Source organism: Rhipicephalus sanguineus, chromosome 9, assembly GCF_013339695.2.
Source record: "Rhipicephalus sanguineus isolate Rsan-2018 chromosome 9, BIME_Rsan_1.4, whole genome shotgun sequence".
Classification (NCBI taxonomy): Eukaryota; Metazoa; Arthropoda; class Arachnida; order Ixodida; family Ixodidae; genus Rhipicephalus; species Rhipicephalus sanguineus.
This window is the reverse complement of record NC_051184.2, coordinates 20,749,777-20,761,776: the sequence shown is the minus strand read 5'-3', so window position 1 is coordinate 20,761,776 and position 12,000 is coordinate 20,749,777. Positions and strand designations below refer to the sequence as shown.

The window sequence follows — 12,000 nt, the reverse complement described above, 5'->3', positions numbered from 1 at the left end:
TGGCACGAAACATGCAGCACTTTTTTCAACTGTAAACTGCACACAACTAGGTGAGGCATGGTTTCAGTTCTTACTGCCAACAATGTTTGCCGTCACTTGCATGTTATCTAGCTTTATCAATTTAAATAAATCTATAAGATTAATGACCCCCTTTGATTTAAAAAAAATGCTTTTCAGCACCTTTGTATGTTCCCTGAGGAAAATATTGATGGTAACCCCACCTAGCTTTCGGTTCTCAAATTAATCACTGAGTGACTCATTGTCTTAATTCTTTTAAGCAAACTGCAAAAATATGACTAAGTGCAGCACCAAAATAGACCAAAAAATCAAGAACAAAAGGAGTCACAGTTTGTAGCAAAGAAACAATTGAAGGCGCACATGCAAGTGCAAGCTGCACAAGGCAACAAAAGAACATTCCTCATGGCCAAGAATTGTTTCAATGTGCTACGTGCGACAAAAGGACAAAGAAAGTCTGAAAAATGGCAAGGAACAACCTTCGGCGCTCAATAGCTCTGCCAATAAAAACAGTCTCGAAGAATCACTTCAGTGGAAGGCTTGCGAGACATTTTCCACACCGACGGCAGTGTTGAAGACAAAAAGACCTTGTCGAAACTTTCAAGGCAGGCATCTCATGAGGTCGCCGTACCCCTGGTCATGTGGAACGAATTCCTCAAATATGTTAGAAAGCATTGCGGGACTTCTGTCTACTTGCTGGCATTGAAAGGAGAAACGTCTCATTTCGAACACAGCTTATTGATTTTCTAAGAATATCGCATGGTGCCAAAAGCCATTAGCCAATTCCAACTTATCAGCCAGCTAAGTGCACTGTTGCGAGAAATCCTTTCTCCTTTATTTTCTCATTTTAAGCAATAACAAAATGCTAACCAAGCAGGCAACACTGTTGCATCAACTTCAAGGACGACTTACCTCTCGCGGAAGAACTCCGCCAAGTCTTTGGCCGCGAGATAGCCATATTTCATGTTATGGTACAGCACATCAAATCCATTGTTCTTTTCTCCCTGCAAAAAAAAAAAAAGAATAACAAGCAACATGAGCATGTGATAATGCAGCATGACAAAGCCAATGCCCCACCACAAAAATTATAAGACGATTGCATCTGTTAGAAGAGCCTGCGCATTCGAAGAATGCTGCAGTGAAATGCGTAAGCTAGACTCACAGTGTGCTTGTGGAGGAACTGTGTCAATGGAAAATGTTAAAAAAGTTACTGAGTGTGAAAAACCTTCATTTTGACCTTAAATGCGGCTTTTCTAAGCTCCACAAAAACCTCGCTCTCAACAATCAACAAGCATGGGCGTATTCACAGCTCCCAAAAAAACCCATTTCGAACGTCCCGATATTCTTAAGAGTTTTACGACTCCCGTCTATAATTTCCGTCACGACATTCGAGCAGCTGAAACCAGACCATTGGGATACTGGTCTAAAGGTATTATGTTCCATTACAGAAAAAATATAAGGGCTTTTCAACTTGACTGACAAAGGCTGACAATGTGTGACCCTAACAACTTTCTGAATCAGGTCAAGCTTGACTAGTTCAGCCCATTAGCAAACATGAAAAATGATCCAGCATCCATGCTGCATTAAAATTCAGTTCTCTCAGTACTACTCCTGTCCTGAAAAGGTTAATGAACAGACATCGCTTGAATAATGATAATGAACAGACACCTCAATTAGTACATATGACAATTGCTAATAAATATGTCAGGACAAATATCCTGCCTTGTATAATAATAATAATAATTGTTAGGGTTTAACGTCCCAAAACCACGATTTGATTATGAGAGACGCCGTAGTGGAGGGCTCCAGAAATTTTGACCATCTGGTGTTCTTTAACGTGCACCTATATCTAAGCACACGGGCCTCAAGCATTTTCGCCTACATCGAAAATGCAGTCGCCGCGGCCGGGATTCGATCCCGCGACCTGCGGGTCAGCAGTCGAGCACCATAACCACTAGACCACCGTGGCAGGTGAATGTCCTGCCTTGACACAGTTGTTAAGCATGCATACAGCATCTTACAGCATGTCCTCAAGACATAATCAGCACAGAATTTCGTAGTAGGTGTACATGGGCATGGCTTCTAAATCAGTATGGCCTACCAAAGTATGGCCTAACAAAACAAAACATGATCAACAAATCTGTAAACCACCAATTAAATACGAAAGGCACCTTATTTTAAAGAAGGTGCCACACCTGAAACTACACAGCCTTATCATTTATAAAGAAATACTTTTTGCAATGCACAGCAGGACACTGTTCCAAGTATCCTGCAGAGTAAACCGAATGAAAGGTATGAATTAATATTCAGAACTTCTGACAGCTAAATTTTCATTTGAACATGAATGAACATTCCCAAATTCGGATAATTTTTTAGCATTTGGTGGTCAAGCCTTCAATCTGGCTTAACAGCTCAGGTTCAGGTGTAGTCATATAGTCAAGCACAATTAAACAGAACAAAGGAATGTACTACCCTTCCCACAATGTAATTATATTTTCATTCATACAATGGTTGTGTTGAATGCCCTTAGCCATAACAACAAAGCAGGTTGAGCCTGCGACAAAATCATCTGGGTGTTCCATTATCCAGATTGCAGAAGCTACTTATTTCAATGGCTTTCCTCTTTAATGAAGCTTAATGAAACTAATTAAAGGGATGCCATGATCCCGCATTATGGCCAGGAAGCCGATGCATCAGAATTTCCATGTTGCAACAGTTCGGTTTTCCTATTGTGCCAATTAAAAAGCCCACGTGAGAGTCGTATAAACTGCAAATGAACCCAGCACTGTCATGACCTCGTTATTATGTAGCCATCAAATGAGGTAATTACCCTGCTTCAAATGTGAAGCAATTACCTTCCTCCCACTAGCGCTCTTCCAAACGGTTGATCTAGAAGGCCTCCAAAATGCAAAGCCCCGGCGCGCACGCATACCAACGAAACACACTTTGTTGCACAAAACGGGAAGGCCTCGGCAGTGCATCGAAAAAGGCAACAGTAACACACTAGGCACCACATGCTCCTACGGGGAGCACTGTAACCTACATGCACAGTGCTACCCATTTCTTCTCGTATAATGTGTCTCGCGAAGTAAGTAAAATGACAGGCCTCAGGAGAGACGAGACGGACAAAGAAGACGTAGCCTGACACTCAAGAAAAAGGGAGGTACGCCTTACACGCAAGACGCGTATGTAAGATAATCCTCTGCACTCCCCTCACCTCCTTGTTTGCCAAAGATGCAGCTGGCTTACGTCCAGGGAAAGTCGTGCACACGCAATCCTGAGATTCCTCCGTGTGCATGGGAGAGAAACACCCCTGTATGCTACTACGTGCCTGCTGTATTCAGTCTGACAGCTGGCATAGTCGATTTCATGTAGAAAAATCTTGGCGACAAAACATTGACTTTGATGTTCCTTAGCTTGCTTTTTCCTTTCTTTTTTTTTTCATGCGGCTGTCTCCTCTGTAACTATCATGTGATGCCTTAATTTTTCAAGAAAACAGTGATCAGCACATCATTGTGAGGAGCAATCAGTTTGGAATGTGTGCCAAGTGCAGCGTGACTTCATACGCAAAGTTGGAGGCTATACATCACTAAAACCAGAGACTGATGTTGCATGGTATTATGAACCCCCTCGTACGCTCTACAGTCGGGTCATACGTGAAAAAAGGAAATACCCTGCCGTGCACTTAGCAAAACAATGTTTATGCTTTAGCAAGCTTCCAGGGCATTGCATATTGCTGTGCATCTAGCTGACGTTAACCATAAAAAAAAATGCCTGACACGTCCATGCACAACTTTTTTTGTAATCTGAATCTTGGAGGGAATAGTGAGAAAACAAGGACTGAAGATTGCTTAACTTTTTGCAAAAATATAGCTGGCAGTAAAACTTTCAAAGGTGCTAATAAAGAAGCCAAGTGGCTCTTGCTAAAAGAAAAGAATGAACATGCACGGCCTCGGGCGCCGCGTGAAGAAAACAAGCATTGGTTTAAACCGGCTCAAATTAGCTGGCTGGCATCCAAGAAAGATCAAAACACAATCCTGAGTTTTCCTGAAGTGAAAAACACCATCGCATATAACTGCCAAACAGCTAACAATTTTTTTTTCTCGTTTATTACGACTTGTAATACGCACCTGTATTACGCACCTGTAAATGCCCAAACACCGCTCTGTATCAAGAAACATTAGTACAGCACGTTCGTTATGACTGCTGATCGCAGCGAGCACATTTCTTTTTTTTAGTAAAGTAAGCGAAGTGTTTTCTGAGAACAAACCCAATTAGTGAAGTAGCTTATTAGTAATTGCTCATCGCGATATATTCAAAGCTACAACACCTTAATATATCAAAGCTAGGGGCTTTGCATTAAGCCTCTCATGCTTAAAATCGACCTTTTGAATTATCAAGCTCAACGTAACACATGTGATACATTGGGCTTTTACTAACTACCTCACAGAACTCCAATTCACATACTCTTGTTATATTTCGAACAAGACCACAATGAGCAGTTTGGCACGGAGCTTGTCCAGTAATAAGCCTTATCTGCTTTTTGCTTGACATATTCGTGTAGTGCCAATCACAAAGGAGCCGAAGCAGTTGTGAATGATAAAACTTGATTCTGTTTTCTCGTGCACCAATACAATGACAGTACTGTAATGAGATGACAACAATACACCACTATGCACACTTAGAGTTGTGTTTGTTAAAGGACCCGACTTCCAAGCGTACTACCACAGCATTGTATGTCAGTAGTTAAGGATGAGCAAGAGTGATGACATTTTCAAAAGAAAAGAAGTAATTGCTTAAATTAATTCGAGAATTTCGTAAGCTGCCCACAGAAGAGGCTTTCTTAATGGATGACTGGAAGTTTCTTGCCTACTCTGTTTGCTAAGCAGATGTTGCCTCTATGCAGCACCCCCAGTTATCCAACATCATAACCTAACCTAATCTCTAACCTGACCTAACAACAGTCCCCACTTTTATTTTATTTCTCCCATAAGACTTAAATAAATTTTGCCATCACTTTTACATTCAGAACAGAAGTCGAGATTTCAAAGTAGCATATATTTGTATTTGAATTAATGATTACTTGCACTTCCAAGGGTAGTAATAGTAATACTAGAACTATTCTACTAAGAAAATCATTCAGAAAAGTGGAAATTTTTCCTCTCGCAATTTCTGCAATACTGCACACATTTAGCAAAACACAGCCTCAACTTTTCTTTTTTTTATTTTATTTTTTTGCATTACAACTGTTACGAACATTCGCGGCGGTGCCTATCCGGGAAATCCAGGCCATTGCATGCTCCACACATTCGGTCACATCTCCTTCGACCAAAACACGTCCTTTCCTGGTTACACAACGTGCCCGAAGCCGGCGTGTTATAAAAGTGCAATCTCATTTGCCACTGGGGAGCCAGCTTTCTTTTCTATTTCTTTCACTTCGAGCTAGGCACAGGCTACGTTGCAAACCTCTCAAGTCAAGCGTGCGCTCACACGTGCAATGACGTGCAGGTGTCTTTTCGAGCACGTTTCATTACCGGCAAGCACCGCCTCCTTCCCGTTAAACAATCAAGTGAGATAAACGGGTATAGTGACAGGTTCGTGACATTCACTCCCAACCACCTCTGGGGTGTTCCGCTTTCGTAACGCGCTCACTTTTTTAAATTACGTTCTTTCTTTTTGCAGAACGGAGAACGTGACTCGAAGCAGCACCTGTGTGCAGCAGTGCGTAGCATCTGTGCACGTGACAGCACGTGCGACATGCGTGAGTCAGACCATTGTCTGCGAATCTTGCAGGAGTCCCGAACACCTGCCTGGTGATTGTTAAGGGTCCGCAGAACGCTACAATGTCATGGCGAGCAAGAATGTGAAGAAAGTGCTGCCGCTGTTTTATGCGGGCAGCGATGACGCAAGATTCTCAGCACGAGGTCCGGCAATTATGCTCGCTGTTCCAAGAGAACTACACCTTCATTTGCCATGACAGCAAAAGCTCCAAACTATTTGAAACGCACATTAAAAATGAGTAAAGTAGATTAGTGGACTGTTTCCTTTGGTAATTTAAACATGCTACATTTCTATCAGAGGTTCGAACGAACCAGGAAGAAAGTGGTTATGTAAAACATGTGACAAAACCCCCTGTCAGCACCCACAACTGTTGCAACTGAAATGCTTAGTTTGATTTCCCAAAAAAGCACAGTGCCCAAGGATGCTCCACATCAATTTCGACCACATGGTGTTCGTTATGCGCTGAAGGGATGGCACGCACGCATTCTTTTTTCATTTTGCCTTGCCAGTTGAATTTGGCTGCCATGGCGAGCGGTCAAATATAATCTGCTCAGCAGTGCAATGTAATAACAAGTAAACCATCGCCGTGGGTAACATGCAAAACAAAAAAGTCAACAATACGGTTATGTAAACAGTGAATGGCTCTTTGCATTTTGAAGAGACCCACCCTAAAGATATGGTCAGCTCTCCTGGTAGCTCCAAGCAAGGACTGGCCATCAATTAGATTGTTAACTTTAGTACTTCCAAGTTTTCGTTCAATCCTCTCTGTCTAGCCACATTGGTTCAAAAATGAGGGATTTACATAACAAAGAAATAAGTACTGCAGAAAAGACCACTTTGTTTTGGGGAAGCTCAACACAAACTCGCAGATAAATAGACCAGGTACAGTGTAACAAAAATAGACCAGCTACAGTGGGCAAAAAAAGGGTGGAGATGAAGGGGGGGGGGGGTCATTCCGTTTTTCCTAAGGCAGGATTTCATAATAGCTATGCCAGAAAGGTGCTTGCACGACATTTACTCTGTCAGCCTGGCCCACTTCAGAAAATGAAACGTCTAAAAGAATTAAGCACAGGAAAAGCCATAACGAGCATGTTTAACTTACAAACAACACTGCCATACTTCCATGGTTTTTGCAAAAATCGCACTAACATGTAAGCTCTACAATTAAAGCACACGTCATTAAACCAGAATCAGCTCCCACATGCCCTATTATCCAATTATAACTGAAAGACATTGACCTACAGGGATCGAAAGCAATATGAATGATAAAAATGGGATCAGCGAGATTAGCAACGGTTATCAGCAGTCTCTGAATGCTGTCTCAGAACAAAGCTACTAATGGTGTCAAAAGTGCCACGCTCTTTTTTCTATGGCAGGAAACAATGCATGCCTGCCATAAGTGCCAGCCAACGTTATCCTGTGTAGGTGTGTAGGCCAGTATCGCTGGTGTCGCTCGGTAACTGCGGTGTTTATTTCGATAGACGAATGGTCTACGTATACCAGAAGTATATTTATTGCAAGTTCTACTGTTTTTCAATCAATCATGACGTCTTACAGTCACGTGGTACTTAATTACCGCACAAATAATTATTATCAACATGCATAATGTCGGGACTTTTTTGTCCAATTGTTTCAGCTAGGCAGACTGTAACTGATGCACGCCTGGCAACTACCGCAGTGCCTTACTGAAACAACAATTACCCAAGTTCGTTAAATTACTACAGTGTACAGTGTATGTACCGTTGTACACTGCATGTCTGACGACGCGATTTTGAATGCAATATTTAGAAAGGGCAGTACTGCGTCTCCTTTCATAGTCAAAAAGACCAGCATCGATCGTGGTTGACTGTAATTTACTTGATTTATTATGCACAGGGGAATACACGTTCACGAACAAAAAAATATCAATAATGTACAAGGAGGCAAAAATATCAGATGTCGTGTCTCATTTTTTTCATGCATTAATTTTCCCCCCACTGTTCCTGTTGCTCCTGTTCGAACACATTCCTATCTATAGCAGACAAAGCCAAGTTGGAGCTGGTGCCCCCTTGCAACCATTTCTTTTCTCCACAATTGCTCAGTGAGCACAGCTAATGATAATAAATCAAATGAAATGTGACGAAGCCTGCGCAACAGACTCCAAACTTGTTCCTTCCACTAGCATGATATCTCTCGCTATGTGCATGAGTGCTTCTCGGTGAACAACATACTGCTTCAGCACACGTATGCACATTCCTTTGAACCCTTTTCAGCCCCGCTCGATTATCGTGCAACAGTACGAGTTCTGAAACTACGCAGCCCCACAACGCGTCATCTGTAGACCCGACAGTTGACAGCCAACGTTTGGAAAAGCCCTTTGAAACATCACGTCATCGCAAATGTCAGTCAGCAGGTGTGAGTAAATAAAAAAAAAGAAAGAAAGAAAAAGAGAAAAGTTGAGGTGTAATGCACAGAGCAAAACAAAGAAGTTGCGTCACCGAAGTTTCTGCCTTTACACCGTTATCTCTTTGACGTAAGGTGTTCTAGGCCTCTTCCGTCAAGAGCTTTCTGGGCACAGTGCCAGTGCTTGAACCGTCCAGATTATGAATGGCTCAACCTTGCTCCACTTCCACCTACCCACCCATAAAGGCCCTTTACTGCTCGGCGCAATCAGTCGAGAAAAAGCACAGTTTCCGAAACACATCTGTGCAAGTAACAGATTACTCTTCTACGTTTGTGGCTGTGTACGGCTCCAAACAACTGGCAAGAAGTACTTGGCGGAGAGGATTTAGCCCTTTGTTGAAAAGGTCACAAGTATGGCAACAATAACACGCGATGTATGCAGAGAGAAACGAGCTAGACATGTGCTGTCCTTTCTTGACCTCTTTTTTTTTTCCGGTGAACGTCGTTCGTTTTCCGTACCCTTCTAATATTCCCTCTGGGCTACGTGTACACATTTATGCACGCAATTTGTTTTAGCTAGCGGGGAGAAGTGATGGCAAAGCAAGAGTGAAAGACAGTGATGTTCGGATTACTTCAACCTCTTTCATACTCAAATAACTTCTAAAGTGGTCCCTTTAGGAGCACATGTGCAAAGAAACAATGAAAACAGGCATTTTAAAAACAGCTATACAAGACCAACTAGCTGAGCAGTGTGTGTTTATAAGTACACATGATCCTGTCTGATCACTGTCCCACTTTTTGTGCTGTCCTGCCATAATGTTCATGAGCCAACTACCCAGCTAAGAACCCTTGAGCATTACAAATGATGGATTATTTTTATTTTGCCCATCCAAACTTGCCGTTGCACTCTGCTGCAAAATCACAAAGGTTTAATTTGTACTAAGAGAGAGTGAGAAGTTAAAGCAAACGCGGCTAAGCGGTTAACGAAGTTACACGTGATTTGCTAACTTGCATTGGGAAAGGGTAACAAATTGAAGAGGGAAAGGGAAAAACAAGCAAGTGACGCGCGCACGAATGAAAGCCCCGATTGCGTCGTGCAAATGCGTGCCGAACACAGCGAAACCAAAACGCAATCAGCGCAAACAGAAGAGGCGCGGAATTTGGTCAATCGCACAGGCGAGGGACAGTCAACGGTGTCCGCAAGCACGATCGTGCCCTGGGAAACGCACGCACGCAGTGCGGCCGTTGCTAGGCTCAACATCACGAAGACCCGCTCCTCGCCAGACGTGCACAAAGGCTACCACAGCGCGCGGGTTACGAAAGCGCGCACAGTAATTGGTTTTACCGCTCCTCTTTGCCGCTCAAAACGTTTTTATCGCGTGATGGAAGAAGAAAGGCCTTCGAATCTCTTCCCAACGGTCACACGGCCGGGAAGGAGGGGCAACCAACGGCGAGCGGAAATCGACATTCGTGCAGGCAGCAGAGTCTGCAGTAGTACGCAGTTTGACGGCGTCGTTGACTGCTCGGTTTTTTTCGCACGACGGTAGCTGACGACAAGGAAAAGTAGGCAATCGGCGATAATGGTGTCTGGTCCACTCCGTCATACACACGTTTTTTTTTTTTTTTTCTGTATCATTTTCGTTTTACGCAGAATAAGAGGTCATCGTCGCCGATAACGAAGGCCTTGCCTCAGCGGCGCAACGCGTGACGCAAGCTCTAAAATCGCCTCCCATCACACAATCGTTGCGTTGACACCATTGACACGCCAGCCGCACATTAATTGAGAGGCATCGAGCCAGGAATCAGAAGGAACTATCCGAGAACGGCCGGATAAACGCTCAAACTAATTAAAACGCGTGCTTTTTTTACGGCGGCCTCGACGCCTTTGTGTCTGGCAGGTAACTACACAGGCCGTTGCGCCGGCAACTCTCGTATCCGCTCAACCGTCGGCTCAACGAACCACGACGGTCTAGCTCCGGTCACGAACCGTGGAGTTTTGTGTTCCAATGTGACGCGTGAAACGTGGCGGCTTGTTTTGCGCCGTTGCGAAACCGCGGTCGCGCACACAGGATGCGTGCGTAGCGCTAATCGTGCGTGTTTTTCCTTGCAACGGGAAGAAGCTAGCCGACGTGCGGCATCACGCCTTCGTTTTGTAGAACAATGACCTAATAGTAGTAGTGAATGCGCGAAGTGCACCTCCGGCCGCAGCGATATCTTTACAGCAGTTTCACTTTTTTCCATGCTCTTTAAGCCCGCGGCCTGGATTGCCCGTATCAAAGGAGGAAAAAACGCCGCTTCACAGTCGTAAAACTATCCCATATACAGTTAAGCATCGAAATCAAAGCGAGGGCTGAGTCACGCGGTAACGGCGAGCAGCAAAAACCCGCCGTCGAGATCCTGGCGTCGGCACATACGCTTGGAAAGAGCGCATCTCTTGTCTCCAGGGGGTCGATCTCGTGCGCATTTCAGACATCGCGAGAGCAAGCCAAGTCAATCGCGAGCACGAACGAGAGGTCGACCACCTGACAGGCCAAAACAAAACACAGATCGACGAGCCGTCGCTGCAAGCACGAATCACAGTGTGCCGTATGACAAGACCACAAAGTTGCACACACGAAACACGGATGCGGCCTTTGCTCTGCTTTGATCGTCGCTGGCACGAAGCATATGCTTCCGTGCTCACGAAAGTAAAAACCCAGCGTCAAAACGAAAACACCGTTCGACTAATCGAGTTGATAAACTCGCGACTTATTACGTCCGGCAGCTTTCTTTTTCTTGATTCGCTCTTGCCTTCCGAGTCGCATCTTGCGCAGTAACGTGTGCATTTATGTATTTTCCTTTGCGAACTGCTCACTTTCGTCCTCCCCGTAGAGACGACCCTCTCCTCGGCGGTGTGGATGAGTCTACACGCATCGACGACGGCGCTAGGCGACAGAACGTAAAGAAAAAAAAAAAAAAGAACCACTAAAGCGGCGCTCCCGAAGCATGGCAATAGCGAACGAAGCGCGTACCCGCGGCAACCACACCACCACTGTGCTACGTCCAATGCTCGCGACTAGGCCGCAGGACGAAAATTAATCGCCGCGCTTGTCACCTTGCCGCCCGGACTCGTTGGCCGGTCGAATGTTTAGGCGTAGGCGAGCGCGGACTCGTCGGGGTTTCGTACACGACGCCGCTATCGCCAGGGGTGATCGGACCGACACATCGCGGGGAAGTGGTGGTTGGTGCGGTTGGCGTCCCGCTAACTGCGCGAACGCGTCGAGTTTTTGTGGGCACAATCGGGGGAGTACGTACCCAGAAGTAGTCGCGGAAGTCCACAGTCATTTTGGAGTCATGGGAATGGTGGCGTGAGGAGGGCTACAGCGAAAATTCCTCGCTGCCGTCTTGTCGTTGGGTGGGGAAGGAGGGTCGAGTTCCGATTCACCGATGGCGTTAGCTGGCGTTAGCCAAATATCACACACAGGCCACCACTACCTACCACCACAACGGCAGCAGCAGGCGCAGCAGGCAACGCGAACGAGAGCACGAAACGAGACTCGACGAGAAATCGTCATCGCCGTTTGTTGAGTCGGCCGTCGCCGCGTCCGGCGCCGCAGGGTCGTACGGCGAAAACAGAAACCAGGCATTGCAGAAACTAACGAAAACATACAAATTTTAGCAATCAGAAAGTCTATTAGTCCAGACTGTAGCCTCTACAACCGTCTTACAGCTGCGAATAATCTAAACGTTAAGAAGTGAACACGACTTTTGGCAGCGTAGACGAGATGATCCGTTATTCCTCTTCTGAAACTTCTATTTTAGCTACTTTTCCTTCGCACGCCG

At 44.9% G+C, this 12,000-nt stretch overlaps 1 protein-coding gene across 10 annotated transcripts in view; it reads right to left on the bottom strand.

Annotated features, from left to right (window-relative positions):
* LOC119404725 (F-BAR domain only protein 2) overlaps window positions 1-11,721 on the bottom strand; it is a 70,817-nt gene extending 59,096 nt beyond the window's left edge. For all 10 annotated transcript variants that reach the window (XM_049418984.1, XM_049418986.1, XM_049418985.1 and 7 more), the window contains exons 1-2: window positions 11,473-11,721; window positions 928-1,019 (exon numbers count right to left, since the gene is read on the bottom strand). In XM_049418984.1, the coding sequence (XP_049274941.1) occupies window positions 928-1,019; window positions 11,473-11,502 (122 nt within the window). In that variant the 5' untranslated portion in view covers window positions 11,503-11,721. The remainder of the gene's footprint in view (window positions 1-927; window positions 1,020-11,472) is intronic.
* Between the last annotated feature and the right edge of the window lie 279 nt (window positions 11,722-12,000).